General features: G+C 32.4%; 1 protein-coding gene across 1 annotated transcript in view; it reads left to right on the forward strand.

The window, feature by feature from the left end:
* Positions 1 to 25,122, forward strand: part of MDGA2 (MAM domain containing glycosylphosphatidylinositol anchor 2) — an 816,139-nt gene that overhangs the window by 684,077 nt on the left and 106,940 nt on the right. Inside the window, exons 13-15 of the mRNA XM_051978002.1 lie at positions 16,144 to 16,299; positions 17,513 to 17,671; positions 23,928 to 24,058. Of these exons, the coding sequence (XP_051833962.1) occupies positions 16,144 to 16,299; positions 17,513 to 17,671; positions 23,928 to 24,058 (446 nt within the window). The remainder of the gene's footprint in view (positions 1 to 16,143; positions 16,300 to 17,512; positions 17,672 to 23,927; positions 24,059 to 25,122) is intronic.

Genomic DNA, 25,122 nt, shown 5'->3' on the forward strand with positions numbered 1-25,122 from the left:
ATTCTTTATACATCTTTATAGCCGAAATATAGTTCCCAAGATTAATCTTTACCTTTTTAGATTTCTCTTGAGTTCTATATTTGTAGATCAAATTTTTTGTTAAGTTCTGGCTTTTTCATCAAAAATAGGTGAAATTCGCTTACTTCATTCAATGTCCTTCTTCTTCCCTGGAAAAAGATGCTCATTCTAGTTGGGTAAGTTATTTTTGGCTGCATACCATGTTCCTTAGCCTTTCGGAATATCATATTCCAGGCCCTTCGATCTTTTAGTGTGGATGCTGCCAGATCCTGGGTGATCCTTATTGTGGCTCCTTGATACTTGAATTGGGTTTTTCTAGCCGCTTGCAATATTTTTTCCTTCGTCTGAGGATTCTGGCATTTGGCCACTATATTCCTTGGTGTTTTGATTTTAGGATCCCTTTCAGTGGGTGATCGATGAATTCTTTCAATGTTTATTTTTATCTCTGTTCCTATGACTTCTGGGCAGTTCTATTTGATAATTTCCTGGAAAATAGTGTCCAGGCTCTTTTTTTCATCATGCTTTTCTGGGAGTCCGATGATTCTCAGATTGTCTCTCCTGGATCTGTTTTCCAGGTCTTTTGTCTTCCCCAGAAAGTATTTCACATTCTTTTCCATTGTTTGATTTTTTTGGATTTGCTTGACTGATTCTTCTTGTCTCCTTGAGTCATTCAATTCCAATTGTTCGATTCTGATTTTCAGTGAAGTATTTTCTTCATTCACTCTTTTAAAATCTTTTTTTATTGTCCCATTGAGTTCTTTTGTTCTGTGGAATTTTTTTCCATTTCGCCAATTTTGTTTTTTAGAGAGCTATTTTCTGTTTCCAGTTCACCAATCCTATTTTTCAAGGATTTTATTTCTTTATCCACTCTCTCTTTAACTGACTTCTCCAGGCTCTTTTGCCATTTTTCTTCTAGCTCCCTTGTGAGAGCCTTTTTAATTTCCTCCATGAGATTCATCTGTGCTGAGGAACAGATGATCTCCTCTTTGGGGATTTACCTGGAGACTGTCTGTTTTTAGTCTCCTCAGGATTTAGAGTCTGCTCTCTGTCTGTATAGAAGCTGTCAAGGGTTAAAGTCCTCTTCAGTTTCTTGCTCATTCTGTCTAATAATCAAAGACAAACTAGCAAAGAAAAGAAGAGAAAACTGGAGTCTTTCTTTGGGGGAGAGGCTGGGTGGTGTTACCGAGCTTCCTCTACAGACTGCGGGGGGTTGGGGGGGGGGGAGCAGTGAGGCACTAGCCGGACTGTGCTGCACCTGCGCTCTGAAATCCCAGAGCTTGCTGAGACACTGTGGGGGAGGGGTGGCCTGATCCCGAGAGATTCCAGCTGTTTGGGGTTGTATTCTTCACCCCGGTGTTTTTAGCTTCTCTGCTGGGCTGCTGATTTGCTGCCAGAGCAAAGTATCCAGTCCTGTAGCGAAGCTCTACCCACAGAGACCGCTGCTATCACTCCCCACCCCCTCTCTAGTCTGCTCCTGTGCTCTTACTGCCGCTGCCCGCCGCCTGCGCCCGATCTAAAACCATCCCAGCCCTCCAGTAAAAACAGACCTTTCTTGGCGAATCTCAAGGATGGCTTCTCTTGGTAACTATTTGTGGGTTTTTTTTTCAGTCAAGCATTAATTCAGAGGCTTCTAATGAAATGGATAATGAGAGAAAGCGCGGAGCTACACAGCTGTGTGCCTCCTCTCCGCCATCTTAACTGGAAGTCCCCTGCCTAATTTGTTGATTTCCTCTTTTTCTATTTTATTTATGTGACTATTTAGAGATATAAAATTTCTCCTAAGAACTGCTTTGGCTGTATCCCTTAAATTTTGGTATGTTGTCTCATTATTGACATTTTCTTGAATACAATTATAGATTATTTCTATGATTTGTTGTTTGACCCACTCAGATTATTTAATTTCCTATTGATTTTAGTCTGTCTTTCCCTGGTTCTTTATTAAATATAATTTTATTGCATTGTGGTCCAAAAAGAAAGCATTTATCATTTCTGCCTTTTTGCATTTGATCTTGAGTTTTTATGCCCTAATGCATGGTTAATTGTTTTATAGGTGCCATGTACTGCCAAGAAAAAGATGTATTCCTTTCTGTCTTTATTCAGTTTTCTCCAGAGATCTGTCATATCTAGGTTTTCTAGAATCCTATTGACTTCCTTAGTTTCTTTCTTGTTTATTTTGTGGTTAGATTTGTTTGCTTCTGAGATGGGAAGGTTGAGGTCCTCCAGAGAAATAATTTTGATCTCTTTCTTCCTGTAACTGGCTTAAAATCTTCTCTAGGAATTTGCCTGCTCTACCACTTGGTGCATACAAATTTAGTCTTGTTGCTACTTCATTATTTATAGTACCTTTTATCAAGATGAATTTTTCTTCCTTATATCTTTTAATAAGATCTATTTTTACTTTACTTAATAAAATCATAATTGCTACCTCTGTTTTTTTAAATCAGCTGAACAATAATAAATTCTGTTCCAGCTTTTTACTTTTATTCTATATGTATAATATGTTTCTTGTAAACAGCATATTGTAGGATTCTGTTCTTTAAATCACTCTGCTATTTACTTCTGTTTTATGGGAGAGTTCATTTCCTTCACATTGTTATGATTATCAGTTCTATATTTCCCTTTAACCGATTTTCTCCCCTGTATATACTTTTTGTTCTCTCTTTCCACCCTGTCCTTAGGCATGGTTTTTAACCCACCCCATTCACTTCCTTATCCCCTATCACCTCTACCCCTTCTCTTAGTAGTGTTTTTTTAACTACTCCACCTACTACCTTATCTTCTATCAAACCTTCCTCCTTTTACCTTTCTTAGTGGTTTGCCCTAACTTCTATCCTGTTCTTTTCTTTTCTTTTCTTCTTTCTCCTCCTACTTCTTCATAATATTAAATAAATGTTTATACTCAACTGAATCATTAAGTTATTCCTTCTCAGAATCCAAACTAATTTGATCAAGCTTCAAACAATGCACAATAACCTCTCTTTTGAAATAGGTGTTTTATGCCCCTTGGTATAAATTAATTGTTTCATACAATCCTTTTTCTCTTTTTCCAGTACAGACCTTTAATGTCTTTTTCTTTGATGTCATCACATCAGAGTCCATTCACAACCACAACCTTAGTCCATGTGAGGCTTCCACTTTGTCTGCTACAGTGTCAGATACAGTTCCCAAAAGTTACAGATATTGTTTTCCCATCTAGGGATATAAACAGTTTAACCGTAAAATATATTTTCTCATTGTTTACTTTTCTCTAATTCTCTTGAGACACCTTTGTAGATTAAATTTTTAGTTAAATTTAATTAAATAAATTAATTTTAAATTAAATTAAACTAAAATATTTAAATAAAATTAAATTTTAGTTAAAGTAAATGTTTAGTTGTTGTTTTTTTCATAGAAATGATTGAAAGTCTCTAACTTCATTGAAGCTCCATTGCCTTCCCTGAAAGCATCTTCAGATGCTGAATCTGGATGGTTAATTCTTGTTTAACTTCCAGAATATGTTATTGCAGGTCCTTTGGCTTTTTATTGTAGAAGCTGCCAGATCCTAAGTAATTCTGATTGTTGCTCCTTGATATCTGAATTGTTTTTATCTGGCAGTTTACATTATTTTTTTCCTTGAGATAATAGTTTTTGAGTTTTGCAACAGTGCTCCTTGGGGTTTTCCTTGTGGGATCTCTTTCCAAAGGTGATTTATGGATTCTTTCAATCAGTATTTCCCCCTCTGTTTCTAGAATACTGGGGCAATTTTCTTTAATGACTTCTTGTAAAATGTTATCCAGGGTTTTTTTGGTCATGGCCTTTAGGTAGACCAATAATTTTTCAAATTATCTTTTTTTTAAATAACTTTTTATTGACAGCCCATGCCAGGGTAATTTTTTTTACACCATTATCCCTTGCACTCACTTCTGTTCTGATTTTTCCCCTCCCTCCCTCCACCCCCTTCTCCAGATGGTAAGCAGTCCTATACATGTTAGATATGTCTCAGTATATCCTAGATACAATATATGTTTGCAGAACCAAACAGTTCTCTTGTTGCGCAGGGAGAATTGAATTCCGAAGGTATAAATAACCAGGGAAGAAAAACAAAAATGCAAGCAGTTTACATTCATTTCCCAGTGTTCTTTCTTTGGATGTAGCTACTTCTGTCCAGCCTTGATCAACTGAAACTGAGTTAGATCTCTGTCAAAGAAATCCACTTCCATCAGAATACATCCTCATACAGTATCGTTGTTGAGGTATATAATGATCTCCTGGTTCTGCTCATTTCACTTAGCATCAGTGCATGTAAGTCTCTCCAATCCTCTCTGTATTTATCCTGCAGGTCATTTCTTACAGAACAATAATATTCCATAACATTCATATACCACAATTTACCCAGCCATTCTCCAATTGATGGGCATCCATTCATTTTCCAGCTTCTAGCCACTACAAACAGGGCTGCCACAAACATTTTGGCACATACAGGTCCCTTTCCCTTCTTTAGTATCTCTTTGGGGTATAAGCCCAGTAGTAGCACTGCTGAATCAAAGGGTATGCACAATTTGATAACTTTTGGGGCATAATTCCAGATTGCTCTCCAGAATGGTTGGATTCATTCACAGCTCCACCAACAATGCATCAGTGTCCCACTTTTCCCGCATCCCCTCCAACATTCATCATTATTTTTTCCTGTCATCTTAGCCAATCTGACAGGTGTGTAATGGTATTTCAGAGTTGTCTTAATTTGCATTTCTCTGATCAATAGTGATTTGAAACACTTTCATATGAGTGGAAATATTTTCAATTTCATCATCTGAAAATTGTTCATATCCTTTGACCATTTATCAATTGGAGAATGGCTTGATTTCTTATAAATTAGAGTCAATTCTCTATATATTTTGGAAATGAGGCCTTTATAAGAACCTTTGACTATAAAAATGTTTTCTCAGTTTATTGTTTCCCTTCTAATCTTGTCTGCATTAGTTTTGTTTATACAAAAACTTTTCAATTTGATATAATCAAAATTTTTTTATTTTGTAGTCAATAGTGATCTCTAGTTCTTCTTTGGTCATAAATTCCTTCCTCTTCCACAGGTCTGGGAGGTAAACTATCCTGTGCTTTTCCAATTTATTTATAATATCATTCTTTATGCCTAGGTCATGAACCCATTTTGACCTTATCTTGGTGTGCGGTATTAAGTGTGGATCAATGCCTAGTTTCTGCCATACTAATTTCCACTTTTCCCAGCAATTTTTGTCAAACAGTGACTTCTTATCCCAAAGCTGGGGTCTTTGGGTTTGTCAAACACTAGATTATTAAAGTTATTGGCTGTTCTGTCCTTTGAACCTAATCTATTCCATTGATCAACTAGTCTATTTCTTAGCCAATACCAGATTGTTTTAGTAACCGCTGTTTTATAATATAATTTTAGATCTGGTACAGGTAGGCCACCTTCATTTGATTTTTTTTTCATTAATTCCCTTGAAATTCTTGACCTTTTGTTTTTCCATATGAACTTTGTTGTTATTTTTTCTAAATCATCAAAATAATTATTTGGGAGTCTGATTGGTACAGCACTAAATAAATAGTTCAGTTTAGGTAGTATTGACATCTTTATTATATTTGCTCACCAAGAGCATTTAATATTTTTCCAGTTGGTTAGATCAGACTTAATTTGTGTGGAAAGTGTTTTGTAGTTTTGCTCATAAAGTTTCTGATTTTCCCTTGGCAGATAGATTCCTAAATATTTTATATTTAAATGGAATTTCTTTTTGTAAATCTAACTGTTGTGTTTTGTTAGTGATATATAAGAATGCTGATGACTTTTGTGGGTTTATTTTGTATCCTACAACTTTGCTAAAGGTGTGGATTGTTTCTAGTAACTTTTTAGTAGAATCTCTGGGGTTCTCTAAGTATACCTTCACATCATCAGCAAAGAGTGATAATTTGGTTTCCTCATTGCCTGTTCTTATTCCTTTAATCTCTTTCTCAGCTCTTATTGCCAAAGCTAGCATGTCTAATATAATATTAAATAGTAACGGTGATAGTGGGCAACCTTGTTTCACTCCTGATCTTATTGGGAATGGTTTCACTTTGTCCCCATTACATATGATACTTACTGATGGTTTTAAATAGATGCTATGGATTATTTTAAGGAAAAGTCCATTATTCCTATATTCTCAAGTTTCTTTAATAGGAATGGATGTTGGATTTTATCAAATGCTTTTTCTGCATCTATTGAGATGATCGTATGGTTTTTTAATTTGGTTATTAATATGGCCAATTACATAGATAGTTTTCCTAATATTGAACCATCCCTGCATTCCTAGTATAAATCCTATTTGATCGTAGTGTATTATCCTGGGGATGATTTTCTGTAGTTTTTTTGCTAATACCTTATTTAAGATTTTAGCATCAATATTCATTAGGGAGATTGGTCTATAATTTTCTTTCTCTGTTTTCAACCTACCTGGTTTAACAATCAGTACTATGTCTGTGTCATAAAAGGAATTTGGTAGGACTCCTTCATTCCCTATTTTTTCAAATAGTTTATAAAGCATTAAGGTTAATTGTTCTTTAAATGTTTGGTAGAATTCACATGTAAATCCATCTGGTCCTGCAGATTTTTTTTTAGGGAGTTGATTAATAGCTTGTTCTATTTCTTTTTCTTAAATGGGATTATTTAAGCAATTTACTTCCTTCTGTGTTAATCTGGGAAGCCTATATTTTTGGAGATAGTCATCCATTTCACTTAGGTTATCAAATTTATTGGCATAAAATTGGGCAACTAACCCCTTATTATTTCTTTAATTTCCTCTTCATTGGTGGAAAATTCTCCCTTTTCATTTGTAGGACTACTAATGTGATTTTCCTCTCTCCTTTTTCTAATCAAATTTACCAAAGGTTTATCAATTTTATTGTTTTTTTCATAAAACTAACTCTTAGTTTTATTTATTAGTTCAATAATTTTTTTTTACTTTCAATATTATTCATTTCTCCTTTTAATTTTAGAATTTCAAGTTTAGCAATTGATTGGGGGGCTTTAAATTGGTCTTTTTCTATTTTTTAAGTTGCAAGCCCAATTCATTAATCTTCTCTTTCTCTATTTTGTTCAAGTAAGCCTCTAAGGATATAAAATTTCTCCTTATTACTGCTTTGGCTGCATCCCACAAATTTTGGTATGATGTCTTATTGTTGTCATTATCTTGAGTGAAATTATTAATTGTGTCTATAATTTGCTGTTTCACCCAATCATTGTTTAAGATGAGATTATTTAGTTTTCAATTACTTTTTGGTCTGTTTACACCTAACTTTTTGTGGAATGTAATTTTTATTGCATCATGATCTGAAAGGAAAGCATTTACTATTTCTGCCTTCCTGAATTTAATTTTGAGGTCTTTATGTCCTAATATATGTTCAATTTTTGCTTAGGTTCCATGAACTGCTGAGAAGAAAGTATACTCCTTTCTGTCACCATTCAGTTTTCTCTAGAGATCTATCATATCTAATTTTTCTAATATTCTATTTAACCTCTTTAATTTCTTTCTTATTTGTTTTGTGGTTTGATTTATCTAATTCGGAGAGTGCAAGATTGAGATCTCCCACTATTATAGTTTTGCTGTCCATTTCTTCTCCCAACTCTCTTAACTTCTCTTTAAGGAAGTTAGATGCTATACCACTTGGTGCATACATGTTTGATACTGATATTGCTTCATTATCTATAGTACCCTTAAGCAAGATATAGTTTCCTTCCTTATCTCTTTTAATTAGATCAATCTTTGCTTTTGCTTGATCTGAGATAAGGATGGCTACCCCTGCTTTTTTTACTTCACCTGAAGCATAATAGATTCTGCTCCAGCCTTTTACCTTTACTCTGTATGTATCTCCCTGTTTTAAATGTGTTTCCTGTAAACAACAGATTGTAGGGTTCTGACTTTTGATCCAGTCTGCTATCCGCCTCCTCTTTATGGGAGAGTTCATCCCATTCACATTTATGGTTAAAATAACCAATTCTGTATTTCCTGCCATCCTAATATCCCCACATTATACTTTTCTTTTTCTTGCCCTTCTTCCCTTCTTCCCAAGTATTAAACTTATTGGTCCCACTAACATCACACAGCTCTCCCTCTTTAGTATCCCTTCCTTCTCCCTTTGAATTTCTTCCCCTTTCTTCTACCTTTTTCCTTCTCCCCTTTCCTCTCCCACTTTTTAATGTAGTGAGAGAAGAATCTGTGTAAAACAAATATGTCAATTGTTTCCTCTTTGAGCCAGCTCTGATGAGAGTAGGATTCACACAATGTTCCTCCCCCTCTATAAGTTCCCTCAGTTATGATAGGTTTCCTTTGCCTCACTGTCGCATGTAGTTTCTCTCTTTTTATCTTTCCTTTTCCCTTTTTCTGACACTATCCTCTTTCTATTTCTATTTCCCTTTTTTATGTTATATTGGTAAAAGCAAATTATACATATGGTTTTTATGTATATCCACAACAGAAATACAGTTCTCAAGAGTTCCTTTTACCTTTTTCTACTTGTCTTGATTCCTGTTGTTGGAGATCAAATTTTTTGTTTAAGTCTGTTTTTTTCCTTAGAAACAGATGGAATTCCTCTATTTTATTAAATGTCCATCTTCTTCCGTGGGAAAAAATACTCAGCTTAGCTGGGTAGTTTATTCTTGGCTGCATTCCAAGTTCTTTTGCCTTTTGGAATATCTGATTCCAGGCCCTTCAATCCTTTAATATTGAGGCAGCCAGATCTTGCGTGACCCTTATTGTGGCATCTCAGTATTTGAACTGTTTTTTCCTGGCTGCTTGTAAAATTTTTTCTTTAGTCTGAAAATTCTGAAGTTTGGCCACAATATTCCTCGGAGTCTTTATTTTAGGGTCTTTTTCAGAAGGTGCTTGATGAATTCTTTCAACGCCTATTTTCCCTTCCGGTTCTATTACTTCTGGGCAGTTCTCTTTGATGATTTCCTGTAAAATAGTATCTAGGCTCTTTTTTTCATCATAATTTTCTGGTAGTCCAATGATCCTCAGGTTATCTCTCCTAGATCTATTTTCCAGGTCTATTGTTTTTCCAAGTAAATATTTGACATTTTTTCCCAATCTTTCATTTTTTTGGTTTTGCTTGACTGATTCTTGATGTTTCAATGAATCAGTCATTTCTATTTGTTCAGTTCTGATTTTTAGTGAGTTATTTTCTTCATTAGCTTTTTTTCCCTTCTTTTTGTATATGTCCAATTGAGTTGTTTTGTTCTATGGAATTTTTTTCCATTTCACTACTTTTTTTTAGTGAGTTATTTTCTTTTTCCAATTCGCAAATTCTGTTTCCCTGCACTTCTTGGGAGTTTTTTACCTTTTCCAATTCACATTTCAGGAGGTTGTTTTATTTTTCCACTTTATCAGATTTTTCTTTTAGTGAGTTATGTGCCTTTTCTGTACTCTCTTGCATAGCTTCTTTCCTTTCCCCATTTCTCTTCTAGCTCTCTTAAGGTTTTTAATAGTCTCTTCTAGGAGAGCCTTTTGTATTGGAGACCAACAATTGTCTGGAGACTGTCTGCTATTAGTCTCTTCAGGGTTGAAAAGCTGTTCTCTTTCTGTATAGAAACTATCAATCGTTCTTTTGATTTTTTTACTCATTTTGTTAAAGCCTGTAAGGTCTGCCTTCAGAGCCAGGAGGTTATCAGCTTCCTCTGCAGAGCAGTGAAAGGTATATGGATGGGTAGCTGTCCTGCCAACCGGCTACAAAAAGCAGCGAGGTACTGGAGTGCTCTGGAAAAGAGTTCTCCACCCGAAAGTAACTCAGGCCTGCAGGGCCAAGCTGGCAAAGTGCCCTTCAAAGAACCCCCGCTGTGTGAGATAATGACTGCCCTGGGGCTAGATGCTGAGCCGTGAGAGTTTCATTTCCCAAGCCAAAACCTGCCCTGGGGCTATGGGTATAGTAGTTGTGCAGTGAATGGATTTGCAGGGACCAGAAGTGTCTGCCTCGGAAGCACAGTCAGCTGGGGAGGTTCGATTGCCCCAGGCTGAGCCCCCCACTCTACCGATTAGAGGCTGCCCAGGCTGTGCCCTCTTGCCATGCAGATTAGTAACTGCCCCCACAAAAGCCCCAAACTGCAGGATGTGGCTGCAGGGCTGGGGTAAAGTCTGCCTGAGTCACTTCCGGGTTTGAGGGGTTACAGCCAGATCTCGTTAGGTTCTGGTGTTTTTTAGAGTATCCTCTGTTTTAGGCTTTAATTTCTCTGCCACTTTACTGCTTTGTAATCAAGGCAGAGCAGTTAGCCTATAGAAGAGTGGTCCCTATAACTTCTCTAGCCACAGAGATCACCCCGCCCCTGGTCTGCTCAGGATGCTAGCCTCTCACTGCCTATGCTAGTCTATTCCTGGCCCCTCAGGACAAACCTTTCCTAGCGATCTTCCAGATTGACTTCAGCTGGTAAGTTGTAATGCTTCTAATCTTCATGAATTTAAGCAGTGAAGAGTTATTTTTGAGGCTGGATTAAATAGTTGGTTATGAGGATAATGAGAGGAGCTTAGAGAGTTGTGTGTGCCTGCTCCGCCATCTTGGCTCCACCCCCGGAAGTTTCCAAATATGCTTTCTTGTCAGTTCTTAGGGGCTCAACTTTGACATCGATGTAAATAATGTTTAAATTCAGTTCTTGACTCTTTCCTCTACTTAATTGTCTCATGGACCATACAAACTTAACATATCCAAAACTGAAATCACTATATTCCCTCCAAAATATCCATTTTTTTCCATTTTGCTAAATTCTCTATATTTCTTTGGAGTAACACTTCTTTCAGTCATGTTGGATTGCAATCTTAGAGTAATCTTCTTAATTCTTCTGTATTTCTCATTTCTTATTGCTTGCCAAATTCTTTTGATCCAATTTTCATTGCTACAACTCCTATCTTGAGACAAGCGCTAATTGTCTCTCACTTGAACTACTGCCATAACCTCTTAATTAGTTTTGCCTTCAGTCTCTTCCCACTCCAATACATTCAAAGCTACAAGCATTGATATTTCCATGTTATATGTCTGAGCATACAACTTCCCTACTGAGATGTTTTAATGGTTCCAAATCACCTCTGGAATAAAATACAAACATCTCTTATTAGTATTTAAAGCCTTTCATAGTTGAGATCCAATGGGTCTGTAGAAGCTGATTTCATTTTTTTCCCCATACATTCTTCCTTCCAATCAAAGCAACTAACCTAGTAGTCATTTCCTAAATATAACATTCCTTTCTCCCCTGAATTCCTTGAATAAATTATTCCCAGTGACTAGAATCTATAGATTCTTTTAAAGTATCTTTCAGGAACAACTTCCAATAGGAAAATTTATTTGAGCCTCCTATTTAAAATTAGTGATGTCTTCCCTTTGATTTTTTTTTGAAGCATAAATTTGTTGTGATATAGATTAACCTATTGATCTGGTCCCTTCCTCAAAAAAAAAAAAAAAAAAAAGATCTTGAGTGCAGGAGTCTTTTCCTTTTGTCTTTGTATCTCCAGTGCCTAGCACAGAGCTGAGCACAATGAAAGCATTCAATAAATGCTTGTTGAATTGTATTGAATTCAGTTACTTATTGTTGAATAATAAAGTTAAGAAAAATGAAGATAAAGAGTCACAACACCAGAGTTGCCCCAAAATTTCTCCTGCAAAACAAATATAAAAAGGTAAAATCAAATTCTGAATAGAAAAGCCAAGAAAAATTCATAGTGAGTAATTTTTCAGTCCACTGAAGTTTAGAAAGACAGAGAGAAAAGTCTGGACATTGGAAATGGAACTGGCCAAGATCATGTCAAAGGATGTAGTGGAAGCAGCATCATGTCTGGAATTTAGAAAGAGAAAGCATAGTAGAAAATTTAAAAATCAGGATGGGCCAAATGATAAAATATCAGTGAAGACTATAACTCCTTGAAAAATTGAACTGGGCAAGTAGAAGCTAATGATTCCATGAGACATGAAGAAACAAAATCAAAAATATGGAAAAAAAGAAAATGTGAAATATCTTAAATGACCATGGAAGTAGACTGAGAAGAGATCATTTAAGAATTATTGGATTATTTAAGAATGATTTTTTTAAAAGACCCTAGAAATCATATATCAAAAGATTATAAATGGAAATTTCCCTGATGTCTTAGAACCATAAGGTAAAGTTGAAATCGAAACCTGTCACTTCCTGAAAGAAATTACAAAGAGAACACTTCTAGAAATATTATAGTTAAAACCTAGAATTTCTAGATGAAAAATAAAATGCTAAAAGCAGCCAGAAAGAAATAACTTAAAATTCTGTGGAGCTATAAATTGTATTATACAAGATTTAGCAACTTCCATGTTAAAGGATTGGAGGGTTTTAAATGCAGTAATCTAAAGTTCAAGAGAGCTAGGATTACAGCCAGGAATAATATACCTAGCAAAACTTAATATTGTGTAATCCTACAGGGAGGTGGGGAGAGAATGGACATTTAATGAAATAGGAACATTTCTGATGCCAGGGCTGAATAGTAACTTTGACATTCAAACACAAGGCTCAAGAGAGCATTATAAAAGTAAATGAGTGAGATGTAACAAGGGATTCATTTAACAAGGATACATTTTTTACATTCTCAATACATGTAGCCCCTAATTTTTTTTTTTACTGTTAATAGGGCAGTTAGAAGGAAGAGTCTCTATTGAGAGGACATGGATGCAAACATATTATTGTGTTGTTTTAGTGATTGTAGTGGTTGTTCAGTCTTTTCAATCATGTAGAATTCTTTGTGACCTCATTTAGGGGTTTTCTTGGCAAAGATACGATGATTTCCCATTTCTTCCTCTAGCTCATTTTATAGTAGAGAAACATAGGCAAAAAGGGTTAAATGATTTGCTCAGGATCACACACTTAGCAGTGTCTGATACCACATTTGAAGTCAGGAAAACTCTTTTTCCTGACTCCAGACCTAGTATTCTACCCACTGCACCACCCATCTGCCTATATATGTTAGGATGATCTAAGAAGAAAAAACAGAAGTGTGAGTAAAAGGGATTCATTTGTGGAGAAGTGGAGAAGGAAAGGATGAATGAGGGAAATTATCTCATATAAGAGACGCACAAGGAAGAATGTTTATAATGGAGGAAATAATGGGGGATAGGAGTGAGAAAAACTTAAAATTTACTCTCATCTGAACTGGTTCAAGAGAATAACACACATATGCACTTAGAATTGGCTATTATACAATATGGCAGTAGGAGGGGAAAAGGATAAGAGAAAGGTACAATAATGATAAGGAAAGGTAGATTAAGGGACACAATGGTCAGATTCATAACAGAATTTTAAGGAAGAAACAAGCAGAAAAGGAAGATATAAAAAGATGAAGAAAATTACACAGTTAACAATATCAATGGGAAAGAGATAAACTCATTTTTAAAAATGGAAGATGATAGGAGAATGAATTAAAAAACAGACTCCAACAATATGTTGTTTGTAAGAGATATACTTAAAACTAGTATTTTACACACAGAATTAAAATAAACTATTATGCTGCAGTTGAAATAAAAATAACAGGGCTGACAATCATGATGTTAGGCAAAGCAAAAGAAAAAATAGATGTAATTAAAAAGATAATCCAGGCAACACTATTAGCTAAAAGGTACTAGGAACAATGAAGTAATATTAAATCTAATTATGTGTATACCAAATGACATACTATCCCCATTTTTAAGGGAAAGGTTAAATAAATTTCAAGAGGAAATAGTATAACTTTACTAGTTGGGAAACTCAATTTCTCCTCTAAGAACTAGAAAAAAATCTAGTCATAAAATAAACATCAAAAAATTAAGATTAACAAAACTAATTAAAATAACAAAAATTAGATATGATTGGCCTCTGGAGAAAATTAAATGGAAATAGAAAAAAGTATATCAATTTTTCAGTTGTGCAAAACACCTTCACAGAAATTAGTCATAAAAATAAAAATTTCACCAAAATATGTGGAAAAAAAGAAAAATTAAATGTACCTCTTTTGAACCATAATACAATAAATATTACATTTGATAAAGAGCCATTGAAGCCAGAGTTAAAATTGATCTAATCCTAAAGAATGAATCATAGAATCATGCAAAGTTATTTCATTTGAAATGAAGACAGTAATGAGAAAACATACTAAAATTTGTTGGATACAACAAAAACAATACTTAATAGAAAATGCATATCACTAAAAGCTTATATAAGTAAAAGAGATGGGTGAATTTTTTATGCAACTAAAAAAACTGAAAACTTAGAAATTGAAAATCCTCATTTACACTCTAAAATAAAAAACCCCAATAGAAAAGGAGAGTAATAAAATTATGAACTAATAACTAAAAGTAGGAGTTGGGTTTTGTGGGAAAAACAACAAAATAAATATTTTATGATAAATAATATTTTTTTGTAAAAAGTGGTTTCATTGGTGAATTTGATCTTATAAAAGAGAGGAGAAAAACAAATTATGAATATCAATAGTGTAAATGCACAAAGAAAATGAAATTAAAGCATTAGGAGTTATTTTGCCCAACAATACATCAGTAAAACTGACAATTCAATTAAAATTGATAAATATTTTTAAAATGTATTGCCCAGATTAGCAAAGGAAGAAACAGCAGTTTAAATAACCCTATTTTTTTTTTAAAAAAAGAAATTGAACAAGCCAATAGTGAGTAACCTAAAAGAGAGGTGGGGTGAGGATAGAATAGATGAATTTACAAGTGAATTCTACCAGACATTTAAAGAACAATTAATTCAAATACTATATAGATTGGTTGAAAAAATAGGTAAGAGAATTGTGCAAAATTCCTTCTATAACACTGATTTTATTACTTAAACCTAGGGGAGTAAAAATACACAGAGAAAATGATAAACTAATTTCCCTAATGAATATTTATGCAAAAAATTTAAATAATATTCTAGGAAAAAAATTCCAGAAATGTATCACAAACATCATATACTATGACCAGATGAGATTTATACCAGAAATGAAGGACTAATTCAATATTAGGAAAACTCTAAGCATAATTGACCATAACAAAACCAAAAATCACTTGATTATGTCAATATATGCAGAAAAAGCTTTTGATAAAATACAATACCCATTCCTATTTAAAAACACTAGACAGTAAATTCAGCATTAAAATTAAAATTAAAATGTTAAGTGGTGTCTATAAAACTAAGAACAAACATAATCTATGATCAGGATAAGCTAGAAGCTTTCCCAGTAAGATAAGGGGTGAAAGAAGGATGTCCATTATCAACATTATTATTCAATTTTGTAATGGAAATGCTAAGAATAAAAAGAAATTGAATGAGTAAGTATTCCAAGATACAAAGGATATAAAACTACTATCTTTTTTTCCAGATAAGATGATGATATACTTAGAGAAACCTAAAGAATCAACTGGGGGAAAAAAGAAAAATTTTAGCAGAGCTGCAGAATATAAAATAAATCTACACAAATCATCACCATTTCTATAAATTTTCAATAAAATACAGCAGAAAGAGATGGAGAAAGTCCATTTAAAATAGCAACTGACAGAAAGGAGTATTTAAGAAACACTTGGATGTACCTTCCAAGACTATATCTATATAAACACAATTAGAAATACTCTACACACACAAAAAGATAGATCTTAATAACTGAAGATATATCAATTGTTCATAGGAAAACTGAGTTAATAAAATCAAAATAACAATACTACCTTAATTACTTATTCCATATCACACCAAATAAACTAAATACCAAATAAATAATAATCACATTATAGAGTAAGAGAAACAATTAAGTCAAAATTAGGAGGAAAAAGAAAAACTGGGGGGAATTTATAGCAAATATATCACTTCTTAAATATATACATATATATATATATATATATATATATATATATAATTACCAAATTTATAAAAATAAGAGCCATTCCCTGATTGAAAATATGCAAGAGATATAAATAGTCAGATTTCAGAGGAAGAAAGTCTATCTTGGGTAATAAGAAAAAAAGTTCTAAATTACTGTTGATTAGACAAATTAGAAAAAATTCTGAGGAAGCTAAATCCTACTACTTTAACCCATGTTATTGACTATTTTTATTGAATAGTGCTTTAGAATGGCAATTTTTGATATAGTTTATTTAATTTTCTTACAGGTGAGTTTCACTGTGGATTTGAAGATGGTAACATCTGTTTGTTCACTCAAGATGATACAGATAATTTTGACTGGACAAAGCAAAGTACTGCAACTAGAAATACAAAGTATACCCCCAATACTGGGCCTAATGCTGATCGCACTGGATCCAAAGAAGGTATGAAATCCTTGTGAATGAAAGTCTTCAGAATAGAAGGTAGGTAGAGACCTATAGGCACTTAAAATGCAATATTAATGCCAGGTTGGTGCAAGACTTAGCAATCATTTTATAGTTTTATTATCTTCAATATTTCAAGATGTTATGGTTTCACCCTCTGAGATTATTTTCACTGATACATATTCGCAATCTCTCCAAACATTATTACCAACAACTTTATCACCTAGTAGCCAATTTCCTGGTAACATTATTAATTAATTAGTGATTATGAGATGCCAGACAACCTATTGCTGTAGAATTGGAATAAAACTTTTATGAAGTTGTTTTTGACCATGTAGCAATTATGAAGATATAACTACTGCATTATTCTTTATATGATACTAAACTTTAAGATAATTTTGAATATTCTAGATTGTTTCTTATCCCATAAGATCATTCATAAAGCAAGATAGAAAATAGAGGACTTTATCTAAAACATAAAGACTCAACCCCATTCTTGCTTCAATATCTGAATTTTTCAATTTTTCAAACAATTGTAATTTATTAAACCTGAATTATTCAACCAATTGACTAAAATTTTCATTATTTTATGTGTAACTTCTAAATTTGTGTTCATTTATTTTTGGTACTAATGAGTACTACTCAAAGAATTTTTTATAGTTGTATGGGCAATGCAGTCTTATTTCTCATTGTTGAGTTACCAGCATATTTATTGATAGATTTCATATATTAAATTACTACTATCATGTCAATACTGACATCTGTACACACAACTATCAACTTTTAGAGCTTAAAAAAAGCAATCCATCAATATTTATTTGATATGAAAAATAAATATCATTTAATAATTTTAAGCTCTACTTTTAACTTCAATTCCCATGTTGATATTTTTGTTCAGTTATTTTCCCATTGTATCAGATTATTCATGACTCCATTTGGGTTTTTCTTTGTTGTTTTTTTTTTCCAAAGATAAGAGAGTGATTTGCTATTTCCTTCTCTGAATCATTTTAAACATGAAAAAACTAAGGCAAAAAAGGTTAAATAACTTGCTCAAGATCACACAGGCATTAAGTATCTGAGACTAGATTTGAACACAGGAAAAATGAGTCTTCCTGATTCTAGGCATGGCACTCTTATCTACTATGCCACCAACCCCACCAAGTTGAAATGTCAGTATTCAAATAATCTAAGCTTATTTTTCTTTTTTTTTTAGGTTATTATATGTATATTGAGACCTCTCGGCCCAGATTAGAAGGAGAAAAAGCCAGATTACTAAGTCCAGTTTTCAGCATAGCCCCCAAAAATCCTTATGGAGCCACAAATACTGCATATTGTTTCAGCTTCTTTTATCACATGTATGGACAACATATAGGTAAGATAATGTGAGCTACTATGTTTGTCTCAAAACAAAAATGAGGGAAATAAAGTCATAACAATAATCAAAATTAATTCTGGACAAGATAGTCATGGATTATTTCTTTGATCAACAATTTTTCTAATAATTATTCAGAAGTTCAATATTTCTTTTCTCCTTCCCTAAGTCCATAATCAAATTAAAAGTCAAACCTTTTGGTAGCAACCAAACCTGATTTTCCCAAGGAGAATAACTCAGTAAAATCTCCAAAGGGATGAATTTTAAAGTCATTTTGGAGATTTTAGCTCATACTAGACACTTGGCTGACAAATTATGTAATATATTTTAATGAGAATGGAAGAGTTGTCATATTTAGAAATATTATTTTAAAATAGCCATATTGTATGAATTTTAGAACCTTCATTTTCTTATTTGCAAAACTCATCCTTAATTTTTTAGATTGATTTTTGCTTTCATCATTGTGACACCTTCATCCATTGTTTATTTGTTGTCCATGTTTTCCCATAATTGCCTGGTCTGTGTTCTGTGCTGTACCATTGTGGAGGCCTTTTTATATTTACTCAATAATAATATAAAACTTATATTGTCCATTAGTTTTATAAATGTGATTGAAGGTAATATTATGAGAAGTGGCAGTGTTTTGATAGAGAAAGAACTTGATCTGGAATCAGATGACATCATCAAGTCATTATTCTAGTGTGTAAAAGCAATGCCATTTTGGACAAGTTATACACACACACACACACACACACACACACATATGAGTACACATACACATACATATGTATTTATATATATATATATATATATATATATATATATATATATATATATATATATATGTATGTATATATGAAATCTCCTTCCTAAACTTCTGTTTCTCCAATTTAAACAAAAAAAATGGAGATAATAATACTTGTATTATCTATTTGATTTTTCATTTGTTTTTGAAAACTAAAGGAGCTAATGCATAAACAGAGACTTTGAAAAGTGCTAAAGAACTATGTAAATCTAAAATAATACTATTATTTTAATAATTTTAATAAAAAGTAACAAATTTGATAGTTGTCTTTAAGTAAGAAATAATGCTATTATTTCTTACTTAAAGACAACTATCAAATTTGTTACTTTTTGTTTTTGCTAAGTATACTGACTAGAGATTCACAAATTACTAAAATGAGAATTTGAGATTTGCAGATATTTGTATTAGATATTGATAGGATTGTGTGTGCTAGATTGCTAATGATTGATGTGTTTTCCACTTTTAGATATGGAATGCCATAGGACCTTAGATTTCATCTCCTCAAAAATGTGTCTTTGAATATGTGAATTTGAATATTTAGTCTTGTCAACTCAAATACAGTATTACCAAAGGAAAACTCAACCTCTTCCTTGTGAAAGACATCTGTCTTCCCAACATCTTTATTTCTCTTGATCCACAATATCTTCTCTATTCTCTATTACCACATTTCTGACACTCACTTTTTCAAAGAGTTTATCCACAAAGAGTAAGAGATAGAAGATGATAATTATCAAATGATGTTTGCATCTGGGGGAGACATAGCCATATTTGAAGTCAGTAAGGAAGGAGCCAATAGACAAGAAAAGAGGGTGCAATATGTTAGGGGAGACAAGATGAAATGGGGATCATTCTCTGGGTCCACTGGGGTCATCTGATACTTACGGCTAACCTAGAAGTAAAGATGAATCCAAGAAAAGTGCTTTATAGGTTAGCCAGGAAATTGCTTTCCCAGTAAAGCCAGTTCTGGACCATCAGGATAAATAAGTAGATATGCAGCTTAATTTAAATTCTTTTATAAAGGAAGAAGATAACAGCACTCTCACAGCTAGACCTTGCAGAATCCCAAATTCAAGAACTTTAGTAAGGTGGTCAAAGAGAAAAATATATGTTTTATATATGTATATGTCTACATACATACATACATACATATATATATATATATATATATATATATATATATATATATATATATATATATATATATATATATATAATATGAGTGGGTTACAGGGGAGACATAGAAAAAAATACCCAAAAGAGATGTTTTAAGCATACATAAAATTGGTACCTGTAATTACTGTTAATAGCATTGTTATAGCCTCATGATTGCAATATACTTGCCTCCATATTTCAGAAAACAATCAAATAAAAAGCCTCATTTTAATAAAACTTCTAATAAAACTGACTTCCTTAAGCAACTTGAATATTAACCCACACATTTTGTCAGATAGTTGAAACACCTTCTGTGTGTTAATAATCATTGTGCTAAATGCAAACGATATAAAGAGAAGAGAAAAAGAATCTTTTCTCAAGGAGCTCCTGATCACTACTTGTCAATAGTATGATCCAGGTTTGCTTTAATTACAGCAAGTCATGTACTTTTGATGAAAAAGATAAGATCAAGTTATAATGGGGAGGGATAAAATATAAATGCCACAAAAAAATTAATCAAATTTTAGTCATATGAAATAGTCGTATCCAATAGATTCATTCTGATGTCTTCACTCAGTCTTCATATCAGATAGCCACTTGTCACAAATGTAATTTTTTGTATATTTTATGAGACTATCTCTGACACATACTGTCTCTGTAGTCAGGATAACTTCCTAAACTAAAAATTTCAGAGCAATAGTCTATCCTTAAAAAGTTCTTTTTTTTCCCCCACAGGAAATTCTCTAATTGCATCATATCAAAGTTTATAAAGACTAAAAAAGTTTATATACTTCTTTACCCTCCCCCTAAAAAAAAAACCCTACATATTTAATAGCATTTTACTTGACATGTCTGCATTATTTTTATTTTTATCATTCAATTTATTACCATGCTGGGCATTATGAAATGATAATGTATATTGAAAAAAAAGACAAATTTAAAAGAGATATAAAAATGTGAGCAAGTAGTAGTAGTAATCATAGAAGATTTAGAACATTACATATAAGTTATAAACTGACATTCTGGTATACTTTCTATTTATAATAGAAATAAACTCATGAAAATTAAAAGTATAATACCAAATAAGGAATACCATAAAGATAGATAGGTAACTAGATAGACAATGTGAGCCCTTACCTCATTTCAAAATTGCAATAGCCTCCAGATTGATTTCAAGTCTTTTCTCAATCTAGCACATTCTGTACTAAGTTATCAAAGTGACCTTCCAAGTCACACTACACCATTCAATAAACCCCAGTAGCTCCCTATTAAATTCAGGAAGGTAATCCCCACTGCCCATTTGACTTTTAAAACCTTCATAATCTGGCCCTTTCCTACCTTTTCTTTTTTTTTTTATTTATTGTTATTATTATTTATTTATATTATTATTATTAATTATTTATATTTATATTTATTTATAATTATTATTTAATTTTTATTCTTTTTTTAAAATTGTAGTAAGTTCATTTATTTTTAATACACATTGCTTTATGCAACATACTGTAATGCCAGAGAAACTGAGCAAGACAGAGATTAGAGACCAATTTAATAGTTTATTAAATGGAAAGATATACTGAGACCAAATGGATCCATGGTTGGTTCCAGGGCTGGAAGAGACTATCATCTCAAAGAATCCAGCCTTGAGTATTAGACAGCAAGATTTTTTATAGGATAACAAGAACAATGACATAAAGGGGGAGGTATCTGGATGGGGGTAACCTAATGGGGGGAGGCACCTAGGATGACACAATGGAAGGAGGTACTGGAGAGATTACTGATATTCTAATGATGTCTAAAATGGATAGACCTTTATCCTGTCAAACATTAAGAAGGAATGATCATAGCCTAAAGATATAAAATTTTTATCTCTTCAAACATTAAGAGGGAAAGGTTATAATCTGAGGCAGATTATAATTGGACAATTGGACAATTGGAGAAACTAGGTCAGGACATCAAAAGGGAACTGTGGCACAATAATATTAGGAGAGAAAAATCAGAGTAAAAGGGAAAAAACATGAAAGAGATAAAACCTTTCAGTCATCTTGCACTTTATGAACCTCCATCTATTCCACAGTTAAGTGACACTGGATTCTTTGTTGTTCCTTATACATAATTTAAAACACTCTATTTCCTACTGTGCATTTTTGTTTCCTAATCCTTAAGTATATAATTCCTTCCTTCTTATCTCTGGTTCTTGGCTTTTTTCATTTCTCAGCTTACATTCCATCTTTTATCTTTCCCTATCCCCCTCTTCTATAATATCTTCTCTCTATTCTGTCTATACACACATATACACAAACACATGTATACATATGTGTGTATTGTGTGTTTATGTGCACGTATGTGTAAATCTCACTATTTTGGCACTCAGGCACATATCATTACCTATCTTGCTTGTACATAATTGTTTGAATTATGTTTCCCCAATTAGATTGCTTTTCTTTGTATTCCTAGCTGCACATAGTAAGTGCTTAATAAATGCTTGTTGATTTGACTTAAAATAAAGAATTAGAATATTTATTAAGGACCTACTATGTGTCATGCATTATCCTAAAAACTGGGGATATAAATATAAACAAGACAGATCCTACCCTGAAAAACCTAACATTCTAATGGGGAAGTAGATAAGGCAACTAAGAACTAGAAGTTAAATAAAAAGGTTGAGTTGGGAATGAAGTCATCATGGCTGATGTTTCTCAATAAATGGTAGCCCAAGTGGGAGGATCACCAATTAGAGAATAGGATAGGATAAGAATAGGATAAGAAGGAGTATCTTTCTTAAGATAAAGATTTCTTCAGGGTAAGAAGATGTTTTATCAAGAATGTAGAAAAGTTCCTGGAGTGACTAAATGGAGAGTGAGGTCAAATTGGCTGGTTCTTATTTATAAACTAATGAGGATAAGTTTACATAACCCTTTTCTCTTCTGCCAGTACTCTTCTGCCAGAAAAGATTAACAAAGAGTCGTGAAATTTTGAAAATATCAATTTAAATCATTTAAGAGCAAAGAAATACTTGAACAATTGTGATTATTTATGCCTAACTATGCAAAATAAATTTTGCTTAGGATTTAAAATTAGAAGTGATTTTTGTTATTTAGTCATTTTTCAGTCATGTCCCTCTTCATGAGGGACTCCTATATGGAATTTTCTTAGTGAAGACATTGGAGGGGTTTGTAATTGTCTTCTCTAGCTCATTTTATGGATGAGGACTGAGGAAAACAGAATCAAGTGACTTGCCAGGGGTCACACAGTTAGATATGACCAGATTTGACATTAGGAAAATGAGTATTCCTGACTCCAGGCTCAACACTATCCACTATGCCATCTATCCCAGAAGTGATCTTGGAGATCTCTTACCTTTATATAAATAAGAAAACTGAGGCACAAAGAACTTTTGTTCCACTCAGGTCAAACAACTAATATCTTGTAAATCTGAAACTAGAATTCAGGCTATCTTAGTCCAACTATAATGTTATGCGATGGTGATGGTCAAACAGTTTGTTATAAGATTAAAGAATAAAGAATGCAGGTCAGAATTTGTTAAAACATGCATTTTTCCTTAGTTAATTTAATGCTCAGTTTTGGTTTTTTGGTTTATTTGGGGTTTTTTTAACCACCAAATTGAAATATGAAATGTATAGATATAATTTTGATAAATGTACATCTGGATAAATTATCTGAAATAATTAATGTTCATGAACAGTATAATACTAAGTGTTTTGAATTCAAAGAATGATTACCATGGACTTTGAAGTTTTCTTGTGTAAATTGTTTGTGTTTTTATTGATTCATTTTAACATAGGTGTTAAACCAAAAACTCAAAAAATACTTTCTGAGAAAGATTAAAAAAACACAAAATAATGTTTCGACCCATAATATATGCTATATACACTTTTGTAAATCATATTTTGTTAAATTATGCAATAATGTGTGTTTTAACTTTAACAACAGGTAATAAAAGGTAAGAATGACAATCTACATTTTATTTTTCTTACTGTATGCTATAATCATGATTTGTATAACTGGATATATATATGTGTGTGTATATATATGTGTATATATATATATAATATGCATATATTGATATGTATATGTAATATATATGTGTGTGTGATTAATTTTTCTCTACATCACTTCATACAAGATATTCCACAATTAAAAAAAAAACTTCATATCTTCATTTTTTAAAGCTATAACTGCTTTGCAAACAGAAATAAAATAAATATAAAATATATAATTATAATTCTTTACTACTTTTTATATAAACTGTGGAAGATAAAATCTTATTATTATTTTTAGGTGTTTTAAATGTTTATCTACGTTTAAAAGGCCAAACTACAATAGAAAATCCATTATGGTCTTCAAGTGGAAATAAAGGACAGCACTGGAATGAGGCCCATGTTAATATATATCCAATAACTTCATTTCAGGTAAGAAAAGAATAGTCATTCCCAACAATGGATAGAAGCATCCTTCCATCACACATTGAAAAAATCCCTGTTTGTTCTCGGGTATTAGTATCAAAAATATCTATATTTGCTACTTTGAAAAGTTTCAAATATATATAAAAATGTGCCATATGAAGGCATGAGTCCCCACTTTTTTTTTATTGATACTAACCTTAATTACTTCAGCATTATGTCTAAAATGTTTGTCCATTTTAATCAAAATTTGAATAGAATTAGAAAATAACATCAATTTATAAAACATGATGTATAAATTGAGTTGTGTTATATTCATATATTTCCAATTTCACCTTGTGCTAAATGGCAGGATAACTCCTATAATATTGGAAAATGAATAATAATCTTGGAAGTCATTTGTTTTAATTTTGGTTACATAACTGTTATATGCCCTTAGCAAATAAAAATCATTCTCTTTTGCAAATAACACATTTTAGTACTGGAAGTTTTGTTTTTCAAGCAATGCTTTGTTTACCATACAAAATAATGTCAGCTATTTTCCAGTATGGCAATTATCCAAGGTCAGTCTCAAATAACAGCTCAGACATTTTAGAAAGCATAGATAAAATGTCTTATTCTGGATAAAAGACAAAAATAAGTATGAAATAAATAAGTGGTAGCATGATGAACTTAAGAAGAAAATTCAGATCAGAATAAAATCAATTCAATTACATTTTATCACATTATTTTGAAAATATTCAGTTAATAGCATTACTTTTATTTGTCATAAATGGCATATTTCAGTACACTTGTCATTTGTGGTAGTTTACCATTAAAATTTCATAATAGAAGATAACTTCTTTTTTCTCTCTTCAAATTATATAATTGTGACTTAAGACATATTTCTATTTGTTGATGATTATTTTTTTAAAAAAGAAAAATACCTTATTTAATAGATTTTGATTTTGAAAATACAGTCCCATGGTTATATTTTTGTTTTCTTCTTGACCAGTTCTAAAACCTAAGTTTACAACACCAAATAATTTCAAGAAATTATAGGGGGAGGTAAGGATTCATAATATTACCTACAT

This window comes from Antechinus flavipes, chromosome 2 (assembly GCF_016432865.1).
Source record: "Antechinus flavipes isolate AdamAnt ecotype Samford, QLD, Australia chromosome 2, AdamAnt_v2, whole genome shotgun sequence".
NCBI lineage: Eukaryota > Metazoa > Chordata > Mammalia > Dasyuromorphia > Dasyuridae > Antechinus > Antechinus flavipes.